The sequence below is a fragment of the Aplysia californica genome, unplaced genomic scaffold, assembly GCF_000002075.1.
Source record: "Aplysia californica isolate F4 #8 unplaced genomic scaffold, AplCal3.0 scaffold00397, whole genome shotgun sequence".
Taxonomy (NCBI): Eukaryota; Metazoa; Mollusca; class Gastropoda; order Aplysiida; family Aplysiidae; genus Aplysia; species Aplysia californica.
In genome coordinates, this window is record NW_004797667.1 from 500452 (window position 1) to 515287 (window position 14836).

At 42.6% G+C, this 14836-nt stretch overlaps 1 protein-coding gene across 2 annotated transcripts in view; it reads right to left on the minus strand.

The window, feature by feature from the left end:
• Positions 1-4145: 4145 nt before the first annotated feature.
• The window catches only part of LOC101848133, a 34731-nt gene continuing 24040 nt past the window's right edge, over positions 4146-14836 (minus strand). For both annotated transcript variants that reach the window (XM_013085687.2, XM_005103934.3), the window contains 6 exons: positions 13991-14254; positions 12199-12312; positions 10301-10461; positions 7184-7282; positions 5505-5700; positions 4146-4664 (listed from right to left, as the gene is read on the minus strand). In XM_013085687.2, the coding sequence (XP_012941141.1) occupies positions 4414-4664; positions 5505-5700; positions 7184-7282; positions 10301-10461; positions 12199-12312; positions 13991-14254 (1085 nt within the window). In that variant the 3' untranslated portion in view covers positions 4146-4413. The remainder of the gene's footprint in view (positions 4665-5504; positions 5701-7183; positions 7283-10300; positions 10462-12198; positions 12313-13990; positions 14255-14836) is intronic.

Here is a 14836-nt window from a genome sequence, read left to right on the forward strand (position 1 = left end):
TATATATATATACACACACATGTATACGTAGTCACAGTCATTAAAAATTGTCGTACGGGTATGTCAAAATTTCTCAAACTAAAAAAATGGAAAGCCAAATACATTACAGCCTACATTGTAGAGTTTGATGAGGCCCATTTGCAGGTCCTAGTTAATCTCATTTCACTTCTTCACCCTTTCAGCCCTAGCCACCTGTACACCAGAGGTGCGTAAACCTGCCCGTATGCCTAGCCACCTGTACACTAGAGGTGCGTAAACCTGCCCGTATGCCTAGCCACCTGTACACCAGAGGTGCGTAAAACTGCCCGTATGCCTAGCCACCAGTACACCACACCCGTGAACAAGACCCTATCCCCATCTCAGCCTGCCTTGGACAAAATGCGTACTGAAAACACTGTTTACTACACAGGATGTTACGGACTATTTTGAAGATGTTTCTGAATTAGATGCTGGTAATGATGAGGACTACCCTGAGTGGGATATATGGAATGTGATTCAGACGATGACATAAACGTGAGAGTAGTAATATAGGCGTGAATCGCTCAAGAGCTCAGGCAAAGGGCAACGGTAGCCTCAGGAGGGCAGGGCTCAAAGGGTTAGGACTGTTGTAGAGGATTTGGACAAATTAAACGTTTTGTATTTTATAATTAACATAATGTTCTGTCCGAAATAAAAGTTTGCTGCTTCTGGAAATCTTTGTATTTGGACGTAGCGGCAAAACAATGATGAATAATTTTTAGTTTTAGTAGAGGTTTTACGGCGCTCGCAACTGCATAAGTAAGGTCATATGAGTGCCAGAAGATTAGAGGTGTTACAAGAGAGTAACAAACATAAAAAAGAAGAAGGGGAGATAAAGACGATAGATGTTTGATAGGAAAGAATAAGCAAACCACACCAGAGCACTCGCCAACCAACAACAATGATGAAAAATGGAGATGATATTTGAGGTAAAAAAAACCTGTCTGTGAAGACACTAGGGATGCCACTCAATTTTTAAAAAATTTAAGATAGCTGAAAATCCACGCACCACGGTCTCGCTAACATATATGAATATCAATTTGAAACCCAAAGGTTATACATGAAATGACAAATAAACATAACCAATGGGTGTACATAGAAAAAAATGACAAACCTTTAAAGAAAAATAGATTAGATGTTCTTAACATGGCAGAATCTATCTCGATCTCAATGGCGGATCAGGATCGAAATACCGGGGAAAAGTGGCATCCCTGAGACACGGATTTCTCCGTCATTCACTCAGGGCCAGTCAGGAAAAGAAATCAAAAGGCCCAAAATACTGCTGGAGCTGCATACAAAAATATGTCAAAGTCAAAGTGACGAAAATTTGCCATAAAAAGAAACAACAAAAAAACTTGCAGGAATGACAATGAACACACTTTAGAACCTATCATGATATGATAGTACAGATTCTGGTAAACATGTTACAATTTAAAAAAAAAAAAAAATCACTGAAATGTTTGCAGTCAGGCACTGTTAGGAAGTAGGTGGGGGGGGGTTAATATTTACTTAAAGAGAAGCACATCGACACAATAACTGTTATATTGTGCACGGAAAAAGCAAGACAAACAGAAAGAAGAGAGAGAAAGAAAAGAAATAGGACCTACCAGTGGCGCCCTCCAAACCCCTATAACTTTAATAAAAATTCATGCTAAAAATGGTAGAGAGCGATGAAGGTAGTAAATAAAAAAAGTGGACACTAACTTGATGCCGTCAGTCAAGGTAATCACTCATTTCTTGAAGAAACTCTTCATGTGGTTTCAATACTCAGACCAGTTGTGAGACATGCTGACAAAATGAGCTGCATCTCGCAAGCCTTTTTTTTTTTTTTTGAGTTTTAGTAAGTGTTTTACGGCACTTGCAACACAAGAACGTCATATAAGTGCCGAAGATTAGAGCTGTTACAAGAGAGTAACAAATGCGAAAAAGGAAGAGAGACAAGGACGATAGATGTTTGATAGGAAAGAAGAAGTAAACCACACCAGAGCACCCGCCAACCACCCACTCTCTCTCGCAATCCGTGAGCGGAAACGTCGGCCAATAATTGACACCGGGCTCAATTTGTAGATTTTGTTGATGCCTTTGTATGGTTACTCCCATTATGTCTCCTATCATTTCACACGTAGAAAACGTACAAACTCAACCTTCAAACTTGACTTCTCATCTCAATTACCATATATATATATATATATGGCTACAACGCGTGAAGTTACTCATTTTGTCAGCACACCTCACAATTAGACACGCCAAGCGCTCACAAGCAGCAACTCCACAGAACACAAAGACATGATTGACACACCAACAGACCTCAAGGATACGACGTCAACATGGAAAGGTACAAAAATAAAATCTGTCGCTGTACAGTGAAAATGACCAGCAGCGTGCGTGCCCAGATCAAAAAAGGTCCCCGTTGTCAAACTAAAAACGTTTCTTAAATCTCCAAGACTCGCCTGTAGTGTCATGGGACATTCTATCATTTCAGGAGAAAATACTTGAGAACTTGCAAACCAAGCGGGTAAAGGTCATTAACCTACACATTTTCAAAAAGTAAAATGTACAGGAAATAGAGCTCATTTTTCTTTAAAGTCGAGATGGTTGGCAATATATATATATATACAAAAGGGGATAACAAACCACAAATTAGCCATTAAGATTTTGGCCGATTAAATTGGCCCTGACACCAGAGAAGGAAACTTACGACCTACTTCATCGGTAGTCGACACTTGGAGGGGGAAAATCCCACCTCACATTCTACAACACCCTGAGAGCTTAATCTTGTCCATGTCACTTCCTCGGCAACAGGTCCACGATTAGGTTTTTTCCAGTTTTAGTAAGAGTTTTTCGGCGCTTGCAACACAATAAGGTCATAATATAAGTGCCGAAGAATAGAGGTGTTACAAGAGAGTAACAAACACAAAAAAGAAGGAGGAGAGATCAGGACAATAGATGTTTGCTAGGAAAGAAGGAGCGAACCACACCAGAGCACCCGCCAACCACTCACTCAGGTCCAGAAAAGAATGTTTACACACAGAGATATCATCTAGTTGTACTCCACTGCTAGTTACCTCCACAGTGTCCATTCAGTCTCATGACCTGAACCATCAACCCTTCCTACCTATCTTTTTACTCAAATGGCATATGCATTTCAGTTTTTGCAAATCAAATATAATAAGAGTTTATGTTCAATGCAGACCTGCCACTCTATGAAATCTAAAAATCAGGATTTTAGAGTAAAAAAATCAGGATCAGGTGAAAAAAATCGGGATGAGTGGCAGGTCTGTAAATGTGATTTCTCAATTCTAAATCAGATGCCCGCTTCTTCCCACTCAAACTTTCTCCTTCTCAATGAGCAAGTGAAGTACAATTTGGCTCTACTTAGAATTTTCTCCACAATTCCCTGTCAGATCCCGGCAGAAATGTGGGTCAAGGACATGCTATAAAAATCTCCCAACTACGAGCTCCATTCCCCCCATGGAGGAGCAAAGAAGGAGAGAGCGTCCTTCAAGAAACGTTCACAACTCTTTGTTTTGTGCTCGCACAGCTCATAAAACCTCTCGAGGACAGAGCAACGGAGTTGACACAGTCGAGGACAGAGCAATGGAGTTGACACAGTCGAGGACAGAGCAATGGAGTTGACACAGTCGAGGACAGAGCAATGGAGTTGACACAGAATCTGTACATAGTCTAGCACACACACACAGACAGCACAATCAGAGGATCTATGGAATTCTGCCAGTTATGTATACGTGAGGCATCGTGGAGGAACCGCAGGCGCTCGTCAAAATACAGAGATCGGAGGAACAGGCATTTTCCCGCCAGTTTGGAGGGGTTTTTTCCCCAAATTTTTGTTTTATGGCTCAACACCCTTGTACGTCCATTCAGAAACACTTTGATTATGTGAGGATTTTATGGGGAAAACCTTGATTAAAGACACAAAAAAAAAGCAAATTTCCAGTTTCCAAGGACTCTTTGAGCTATGGAAGTCACCAAACTTTGGCAGCCATTTTCCCAGAACCAATTTTACTTCTGAAACCAGGCGACCCCATCTCCTTCAATTGCAACTATCTCGTCGTCTATTCAAATTGATATTTTTCTCATCGAAAGCAAGGCAAATGAACAAGCTTTAAGATGATACCAATAACCCCAAATGCCCCAAAATTGACGAGCGCCTGATTCCGCCAGGTCGTGACACATAATATGTTCTAAATACAGAGAATATACACGTATACGAAATAATTCAGAAACAGAAAATTTGTTCGCTATGTGCGTGTTGCGCCACGTGTGTGCTAGACAGTATTCTATCAACGTGTATTTATATATAACAGGCATGCATGATGAGGCAAAACTTTGGACAAGAGTAGTTTAGCTCCGGCGAGATACACACACACACACAGATCACGACTTGGTCTCTCCCACATCTGTGATGTCGTTGAGAAGGGGACTGCTGACCGCGGGCGTGTAGCGGAGTCTCTTCACAGACATGACCGTCGGCTGGCTGGTGGGCGGAGTGCTCGCCTCGTTCTCCTTGTTCCTTGGGTTGGTGGGAGTAGACGCGTCTTTCTGCGGAGACTGTTCCGTTTTCTCACAATCTTGATTTTCAGAGGTCTTGGTTGGCGAGGCCGGCTTCAGGGGTCCCTCAGCAGACTCTGAGGACAAGAACAGACATGAAATATACATCAGTACCGGCCTCAATAGTCTAGTGGTTCGACACATGAAATATACATCAGCACCGGCCTCAATGGTCTAGTGGTTCGACACATGAAATATACATCAGTACCGGCCTCAATGGTCTAGTGGTTCGACACATGAAATATACATCAGTACCGGCCTCAATGGTCTAGTGGTTCGACTGTCATTCATGTTACCGGAAGTTCGGGAGTTTAAACCCCACCAGGGGCCCAACGATGTGTCCTTGGGAAAGGTGTTTTACCCTAGTCTTCCACACTTCAGCCAGTGGGAATGGGTACCCGGCTACAGACAGTGAAAAATCTTGACAGTATGTTAGTGTTTGAGTGCTTAATCGGCTACCAGCACTGTATGCTTCCCGGGAAGCTGAGAATGTTTCTGAGTGTTCTAGGGTCAACTTGGTTAATAATAGTTATGAAATACGTCATAGAACGTGCTATAGAGCCAGGATATGAGATAAAATTATATATATATATATGTAAATGTTATTACTACTGAGTAAAGGAGAGACATAGATGAACACGTGCACACGAAAGCTTTAGATTTAGTAAGCGTTTTACGGCACTTGCAACACAATAAGGTTATCATAAGTGCCGAAGATTAGAGGTGTTTCAAAAAGAATAACAAACACAAAAAAGGAGAAGGGGAGATAAAGACGAGAGTTGTTTGATAGGAAAGAAAAAGCAAACCACACCAGAGCACGCACCCGCCCACCACCCACTTACTAAGACTAGATCATACAAAATACAAAAAAGTGTCTAAAATTATCTTTTAATTTTAAAAGAGGACCCCCGACGTACTGCTGCTAGGTGACTGGACGGGACTGGACACGGCAAAAAAGCCTCCGTCGAACGTCTTGGTGGCTTCTGTGTCCTCGCCGACCGTTTCGGCTGGCTTAGCCGACGCCCCCTGGGCCTTCCTCTTCATCATCTCCGCCCGGAACGCCGCGAAGTTGGACTTCCCCTTGGCCTTGGCCCCCTTGGCCAACGGCTTTCTCTGCAGATGAGTAGTGGGAGATCATTGAGAAAATTATACACTTTAGTTGTTGTTTTTTGTTTTAGTCAGAGTTTTACAGCAATTGCAACACAATAAGGTCATATCAGTGCCGAAGATTAGCCGTGTTACAAGAGACTAACAAACATAAATAAGGAGACATTAAGATGATAGCTGTTTGATAAGAAAGAAGGAGTAAACCACATCAGAGCACCCGCCAACCACCCAAAATACATTTTATTGATCCACCAGGGAAAGTTTTTAGTTTAGTTTTAGTTGAGGTTTTAAGGTCATATGAGCGCCAAGGAATGGATGTCAACAGGGAAGTCCTTACAGGGAATCAGACTTACTCTGCTCGCCTCTCTAGCCTGTCCCCCCTTTGGGAATGGCCTAAAGACACTACAGTCAGTTGCACCACTTCGGGGGGTGAGGGAAAGTTTGAGAGGGTAGTTTATGATCAATCATCAATCATTTTAAAAAAAACTACAATCTGCAACCAGAGTACCCCCCCCCCCCCCCACACACACACACACAAGGGCAGTGCTACAGACTGAAGTTGTCTTTAGGCCATTCCCAAAGGGGCTAGGCAGGGATTTTTTGTCACACTGGGACTGGTGAATTTCAGCACCTACGGCTTCAGCCCTAACAAAATAAAACGTCAAGTTTCTGAAACTTCTCTTGTTAGACGAAAGTACATATTTAATCAAGTAAACTTATCTATACAACTCAAAGTAAAGTCTTTTTCTTTTTAGTAGAGGTTTTACGGCGCTCGCAACTGCATCAGGTCATATGAGCTCAAAGTAAAGGGATGCCACGTTTTTTAATTTGGATAAAGCAACTGCATCCTAACAGACATGGGGCATGAAGTTCACAGAGGACTCATAAACCCAGTCCCTACATCATGTTTTACTATCGTATCCATACGACGTGGGGAACTCTGTGCCACCACTTAACCCTATCCGTACGTTGTGTTTTACCATCGTATCCATACGACATGGGGAACTCTGTGCCACCACTTAACCCTATCCGTACGTCGTGTTTTACTATCGTATCCATACGACGTGGGGAAGTCTGTGCCACCACTTAACCCTATCCGTACGTCGTGTTTTACTATCGTATCCGTACGACGTGGGAAACTCTGTGCCACCACTTTCCAAAGAGGAAATTAACTCGTTAATCCAATCCGTACGCTTTGCATAGCAGTCTGTCAAAATGATTTTTGAGAAATACTGAAAGTTTCAAAGAGATATTCGTACTAGATGTATTCTAAAATGTGAAGAATACAACACCGGGGATACAAGATGATCCCAGGGGGTACAAATAGGGTTAATAACGTTTGAGATTACTTGAAACTGACACATACCAACCTCCACACACATACAAGAGTAACAGCATTATCAAGAACATATGAGTTGAGACTAAAAACAAAAACCCAAGCATTTCAAGTGTCCAAGCCGGAATACAAAAAAAAAATTTGCGTGTTTACCTTCACAAGAGCCTTTTTGACGGGGGTCGGCGCTTTGGACTGCCAGCCATTTTGCTTCAGCTCAGAAAGTTCAGCAAATAAATTGTTTACATCCTCCACCTGGCAAAGCAACATGGGTTGGGGGGGGGGGGGGGGAGATTTGTCAAAACATCCACAAAGCCACACATGTATGGGACAGACATTTGTCAAAACATTCACAAAGCCACACATGGGACATACATTTGTCAAAACATCCACAAAGCCACACATGGGACATACATTTGTCAAAACATCCACAAAGCCACACATATATGAGACAAGACATTTGTCAAAACATCCACAAAGCCACACATGTATAGGACAGACATTTGTCAAAACATCCACAAAGCCACACATGAGACAGACATTTATCAAAACATCAACAAAGCCACACATGAGACAGACATTTTTTATCAAAACATCAACAAAGCCACACATGGGACAGACATTTGACTTGTCAAAACATCCACAAAGCCACACATGTATTTTTTTTTTTTTAGTAGAGGTTTTACGGCGCTCGCAGCTGCATAAGGTCATATGAGTGCCAAAAGATTAAAGGTGTTACAAGAGAGTAACAAACATAAAAAAGAAGGGGAGATAAGGACGATAGATGTTTGATAGGACAGAAGGAGCAAACCACACCAGAGCACCCGCCAACCACCCACGGAGGAGAAATAAGGACAAACGAAGTTTCATAGGACAGAAGGAGCAGACCTCACCAGAGCACCCGCTGACCATTAAGGCTCCACGGCTTTAAGCACAGACACAGGCAACAACTAAACACACCAGTACATGTGCATGTACAATTGGTCGCTTTTAAGGACAAGCGGGCTAACCCAGATTTCGGGGGTTTCCAGAAACCTTGACCTACACCAAAAGTGGGCATTGCCCTACCTATAGGAGAAGTTTGGTTTCAGTGGTGTGTATTTATTTGTTTGGTTATAGAGAAAACTCTCCTTGTCTTTTAAAGAAACTGAAGAGGGATCTAAAAACTTAAACTTCAATTTTCTCAAACCAGTATTTTTCGGGAATAGCCCCCTTGTGCTTAAAAGCGACAAATTAAAGAAAGAAACACGACTGTAGGGACAGATCCACAGCTTGAAGCACACGGGCTAAAATACACGTACATCATGTATACAGAAATAAAAGAAACACCACAGTCCTGGCAGTAGAAGTAGACATAGCTGACCACACCAGAGCATCCATCCATCAACCACCCACAAACACGCTTGTAACAAAGCTTACACGACAACTCAGAAGCAATGAAAGCAAACCTTCAAACAGGCACAGGCCTCTTTAGCTCACAGCATCAAAGATCGTACACAACAAGATAGTTCACTCCTCAGCTCTTTGAGTGAATTAAAAAAGTGTCCTCAAAATCCGGTGGCGCCCTCTTAGAAAAAGTGCGGACTTTACTAACACACAGAGTTACCCTACTTGTGTGAAAAACAATAGAAGCAAAACTAACAAACTGTGCTATTCCTATTCTTCTTCTTGAGAAATGAAAAGAGAGCTTCAAAACAAAGACTGCAGCACCATCTGAACCAAGGCGCGGACTTCCGCAGACACTTTTTTGGCTGAGTGAGCAATCTTGTTAAGAACAATCTTTGACGGCGCACGCCCAAGGCACACCGGACGTTTGCTGATACATGATGTGAAACAGAGTCGGGGCCGCCCAAGGCACACCGCACGTTTGCTGATACATGATGTGAAACAGAGTCGGGGCCGCCCAAGGCACACCGCACGTTTGCTGATACATGATGTGAAACAGAGTCGGGGCCGCCCAAGGCACACCGCACGTTTGCTGATACATGATGTGAAACAGAGTCGGGGCCGCCCAAGGCACACCGCACGTTTGCTGATACATGATGTGAAACAGAGTCGGGGCCGCCCAAGGCACACAGCACGTTTGCTGATACATGATGTGAAACAGAGTCGGGGCCGCCCAAGGCACACCGCACGTTTGCTGATACATGATGTGAAACAGAGTCGGGGCCGCCCAAGGCACACCGCACGTTTGCTGATACATGATGTGAAACAGAGTCGGGGCCGCCCAGGATAGTTCTCCATAGAATGGCAAAAGCTGCCAATTTTGCACAACTTGGTCAAATCTAGGGGCGGGCTCTAGTCAACACTGGCCGTCAATATCGAGTACTACATCGACTAAGAGAGCCCAGTAATATCCATAAGTACTCAGTACTTACTATAACTAAGATTTAAGAAGGGACGTGCCAAAAATGTATCACTGTAATAATGACAATCCTTTTTCCCCCCCACAAAAAGCAGTAGTAGGCCTACATGCATTAGCCTGAGCTGTGTCTATTGCTGTTGGGGGGGTTAATTAAACTTTTGGTGTTTTTGGTTTTGGTTTTAGTTTGCTTTTGGGGGCTTCATTAAAAAAAAAAAAATTTAATTTAGGCTAGCTGAACCCCAAAAGTTGCTTCTGAATTTTGTAGGATCGACTGCATTCATGGACTCTTGGACCCCCCCCCCCCCCCCCACACACACAACTTCCACCATAGAAACCGGTTGCATGTCTTTATATATCACAGACAATAGTGTTTCAGTCAACGGCATTCTTAATGCTTTTTAGGGAGAAAAAAAAAAACCTGCATGCCAAAACTTGAGTATCGATCACTATCGACTTAGTGACGAAAATATCTAATTATTTACTAAGGAAGCTGTTCTGAATAAGTACTGAGGACTGGTATGGATTAGCGCCCACCACTATTCAAATCCCCCCTAAAACGACAATGTTGGATTTTGGTGGGGGGGTTGTGTTGTTTCAGTAGGTGTTTTACGGCGCTCGCAACCGCATAAGGTCATATGAGCCCACGCAACATAAGTTGGTTGCATTCACATCAGTTCATTTCACACCGAGGTTCAGGTCAACGATCAGATTTTTTTTTTTTATGTTAAAAGCTTGAGATAATCTTTTGGAGGGTTTGCTCCAATTGTGCCACAATGGAAGCTTTTGTCCCCTCCGTGGAGGGAAATCTGGCTGGCTGGCCCCGTCTCAGTTCACCTGAATCTGATTGTCAGTGTGCATCGAGGATTACAACAGAATAGACAGACACGGCGCAGTTAGTGGTGAGTTACCTGGAAGTAAATCATTTCCCAGAATCCTTGCAAGTCGGTCGGAGTTGTCTCCTTCTCCCCGAGGTTGAACTGACAGTTGTCGACGAGCCCGGAGAACTGCTTGAACCTTTGGTCTATCAGGAGCTGAGCCTTGCCCACCACCGACCGCAGCTGGCCCAGAACTGAGGGGACACAAACAGCGTTTTAGTTGTAGTTTAAGTAAGGTTCTACTTTAGTTTTAGTACAGGTTTGTTTTGGGGGGGTTTTGGTTTTTTAGTAGAGGGTTTTACGGCGCTCGCAACTGCATAAGGTCATATGAGCGCCAAGGGGTGGGTGTCAACAGAGAAGTCTAGCACAAGGTCTGCTTCGACTATCAAGGCACCCCGGAAATAGCAGTTCACAAGAGAGTGACAAACATACAAAAGAAGTAGAGGAAAAATGACGCTAGTAAGGATTTGGAAAGAAAAGGCAGCAGTTCCCTGTTGTAGTTCAGGCACAGTTATGAGCGTGACATGATGAATCAGCCCAATTACAATTCTACTGTGCTTGAACGAGAAATGCCCCCCTTTGGGAATAGCCAAAAGACACTACAGTCAATGGCACTGCCCCGAGGGGGAGTAGAGGTTTTACGGCGCTCCAACTGCATAAGGTCATATGAGCGCCAGAAGATTAGAGGTGTTACAAGAGAGTAACAAACATAAAAAAGAAGAAGGGGAGATAAGGACAATAGATGTTTCATTGGAAAGAAGGAGCAAACCACACCAGAGCACCCGCCAACCACTCACAAGTAAGGTTTTTTAGTTTACTTTTAGTAGAGGTTTTACGGCGCTCCCAACTGCATAAGGTCATATGAGCGCCAGAAGATTAGAGGTGTTACAAGAGAGTAACAAACATAAAAAAGAAGAAGGGGAGATAAGGACAATAGATGTTTCATTGGAAAGAAGGAGCAAACCACACCAGAGCACCCGCCAACCACTCACAAGTAAGGTTTTTTAGTTTACTTTTAGTAGAGGTTTTACGGCGCTCTCAACTGCATAAGGTCATATGAGCGCCAGAAGATTAGAGGTGTTACAAGAGAGTGACAAACATAAAAAAGAAGAAGGGGAGATAAGGACGATAGATGTTTGATAGGAAAGAAGGAGCAAACCACATCAGAGCATCCGCCAACCATCCACAAGCACAAGTAAGGTTCAACGGCATAATTGACAGAGAGGGAGGAACAGGTGCTGAAATAATAAAGTCCAGCATTGAAAAGGCACAGACTGCATTTATTTCTTTAAACAGGATTTGGAAGACCAGGGATATCTCACTACGATCAAAGCCGAGGATTTTCAACTCAAACGTGAAGTCAGTCTTGTTGTAAGGGTGTGAGACAATTTGTGAGACATGGAACGCATCTCAGACGTGCATAAAGAGGATACAGGTTTTCTTGAACAAGTGTCTGAGGAAGTTACTGAGGATCAGATAGACAGACGGGATCACCAACGAGGAAGTATTAAGAAGAACAAGACAGATCCCAGTCAGAGATGAGGTAGGAAGAAGGCATCGGCGATGGTTTGGACACACTTTCAGGAAGTCAAGCAGCTGTATAACAAGGAAAGTGTTAGATTGGAACCTACAGGGTAAAAGATCAAGGGGAAGACCACGTTTTAGTTTTAGTAAGAGTTTTACAGCACTTGCAACACAATAAGGTCATACAAGTGCTGAAAATTAGAGGTGTTACAAGAGAGAAACAAACACAAAAAAAGAAGGGGGATAGATCAGGATGATAGATATTTGAGAGCAAAGAAGGAGCAAACAACACCAAAGCACCCGCTAACCCCCCACCAACGTCGCTAAAGCCCGTGACACATTCTCCTGACACACCAGAAAACCGCAGCACCTGTTCGAAGGAATAACCTCGAACAAAATGGTCTTACCATCGTCCCCGACGCCGGCGGTATTTGCACCGACTTCCGTCCACTCCTGGCACAGACTGTTCAGTCGGGCAGTCTCAGACGTGAGCAGATCTCGGAAAGGTTTCACTTTAGCCGCTGGAAACGAAAGAACATGATGATTCAGATAAGCACAATGATGATCAAGACTAGAAGTAAAGAAGATGCTAGTGGGATTTTGTGAAAATACCTGAAATTGCGAACTTGCGTTTGACAACAAAAAGACAGCTAATCGACAACTTTTAAATTGGGGGTGAAACAGAAAACAAATGTGAGGCAGCGTGGTGGAATCAGGCTCTCGTCAATTTTTGGGCATGTCAAGTTATTAGTATCATCTTAAAGCGTGTTCACTTGTCTTTATTTGGATGAAAAAATATCAATTTATCTTGAATACAAGTTGAGATATTTGCGAATGAAGGAGGTGGGGGTCATCTGTTTTCAGAGGTAAAATAAGTGAGAAAATGGATGCCAAAGATTAGTTGTTTCCTTAGCTTAAGAGTCCGTGGTAACTGAAAATATACATTTTTTTGTGCCTTTAATCAACGTTTTTAAGAAAAATCCACATGGAAATGAGCTCTTTATGGGCATGAAAGGTGTTGAGCCCAAAAACAAAAATCTGATAAAAATTCACAAACCTGCGGAAAAATGCAAGTTTCTTCACTTTGATTATTTTGACGAGAGCCTGATTCCACCACGCTGCCTCACAAATACGTACAATGATAAATCTTCTGTAAGTGAACAGAACAGACATAACGGGAGAAAATGGAAAAACAGCACCAGGGCTGCCAACCCATCTCCACGGTTTTTAGTAATGACCATGAAGAAAATTAGTCATTTCCCATAAAAATTAGTAATTGTGCTCTCATTTTCAAATTACTATATTACAAGGAACAAAAACAGGTCTTAATTTGGAAAAAGAGGGCTTATCGAAAGTTAAATAAAAGTGAAGGCCAAAGTTTTGCTTTACAGGTCTGCACTGAGTCTAAGACTTGTAAAAAGAAAAAAACAGCGACAAATATTTTTTTTATAGCCAAAAGTCTGCTGTCTGTAAAATTCGTAATAAATCACCTTACGATCGGAATTCATAGTGAGGCTAAAAAATCGTAATGATTACGAAAAAATTGGGATGGTTGGCAGCCCTGCAGCACCCGTGGAAAACCCTCAACATCACAGACAGGCGGGAGAGTTCTGTACATTCATTATTATATAATTATTATCATTATTATTCACCTTAATTGGAGGATTTGACCACACTAACAGCTGAGGGCAAACTTGTCAAAACCATCGAAACAAAAGAAATCTATATCAGACAATAAAATTTGACCTCAACATATCGCGACCTCAGTGCTTTCTTGTTGTATCTCCATTTTTTTAAATCAGTGAAACTGTTGACTTCTTCTTAAGCTCACTCTTTGTTATGAACTGTTTCCACTGTTATTAAAAATGGAAAAACGACAAGAAAGCACTGAGGTTGCGATATGATGCATGGCTAGTAAATTTGGGATAGTTTTTGTTTTGTTTTTCAATACAGCACCAGGTCAAGACTCAGTCCACGAAAGGCGCAGGAAACATGATCCATCAGACGTCACTTTCCAAACTGACATACGGCGATGTCTTACGCTAATCTGATCAGTCACGATGAGGATGACGAATGTTTGGAACAAACCACACCAGAGCACCCGCCAACCACCTACTCATATTTCTTTGTATTGAACAGAACTAATATTAGTCAAAACCAAAATAAATACTCTAAGAACAAGCGGGGGAAAAAAATCACCTTGAGCATCACCCTCATCAACGGCTACCACTGATGGTTCCTCCTCCTTTGTGCATGGTTCGTCGTCCTGTGTGAATGGTTTTTCCTGTGTGCATGGTTCGCCCTGTGTGCACGGCTCGTTTTCGTCTTGTGGCAGAGGGAGGTTTTCCACCTGCATGTTGTCTTCCTCCAGGAGGCCAGGAGCAGATTTGTTGGCCTTCTCTTTGTCAGTGGCAGCGTGGGAGGCCTCGTCCAACAGGGCCGTGAAGTTGCTCAGAGAAGCAGCTGGGGGCAGAACAGTTGGAATCTGAATGAAAGCTCGGGTGATAACAGTTGGAATCTGAATGAAAGCTCGGTGAAAGCTTTGGTGATAACATTTGGAATCTGAATGAAAGCTCGGGTGATAACGGTTGGAATCTGAATGAAAGCTCGGGTGATAACGGTTGGAATCTGAATGAAAGCTTGGGTGATAACAGTTGGAATCTGAATGAAAGCTTGGGTGAAAACAGTTGGAATCTGAATGAAAGCTCGGTGGATAACAGTTGGAATTATTTGAATTAAAGCTCGAGTGATAACAGTTGGAATTATTTGAATTAAAGCTCGGGTGATAACAGTTGGAATTATTTGAATTAAAGCTCCGGTGATAACAGTTTGAATTATTTGAATTAAGGCTCGGGTGATAACAGTTGGAATTAATTGAATTAAAGCTCGGGTGATAACAGTTGGAATTATTTGAATTAAAGCTCGGGTGATAACAGTCTGAATTTCAATTAAAGCTCACTGTGTTACAAGTGCCATAAAATTCTTGCTAAAACTGAAACTAGAGGAAAGAAACGCAGCATACATTGGAAAAAAATGTATTTTTTA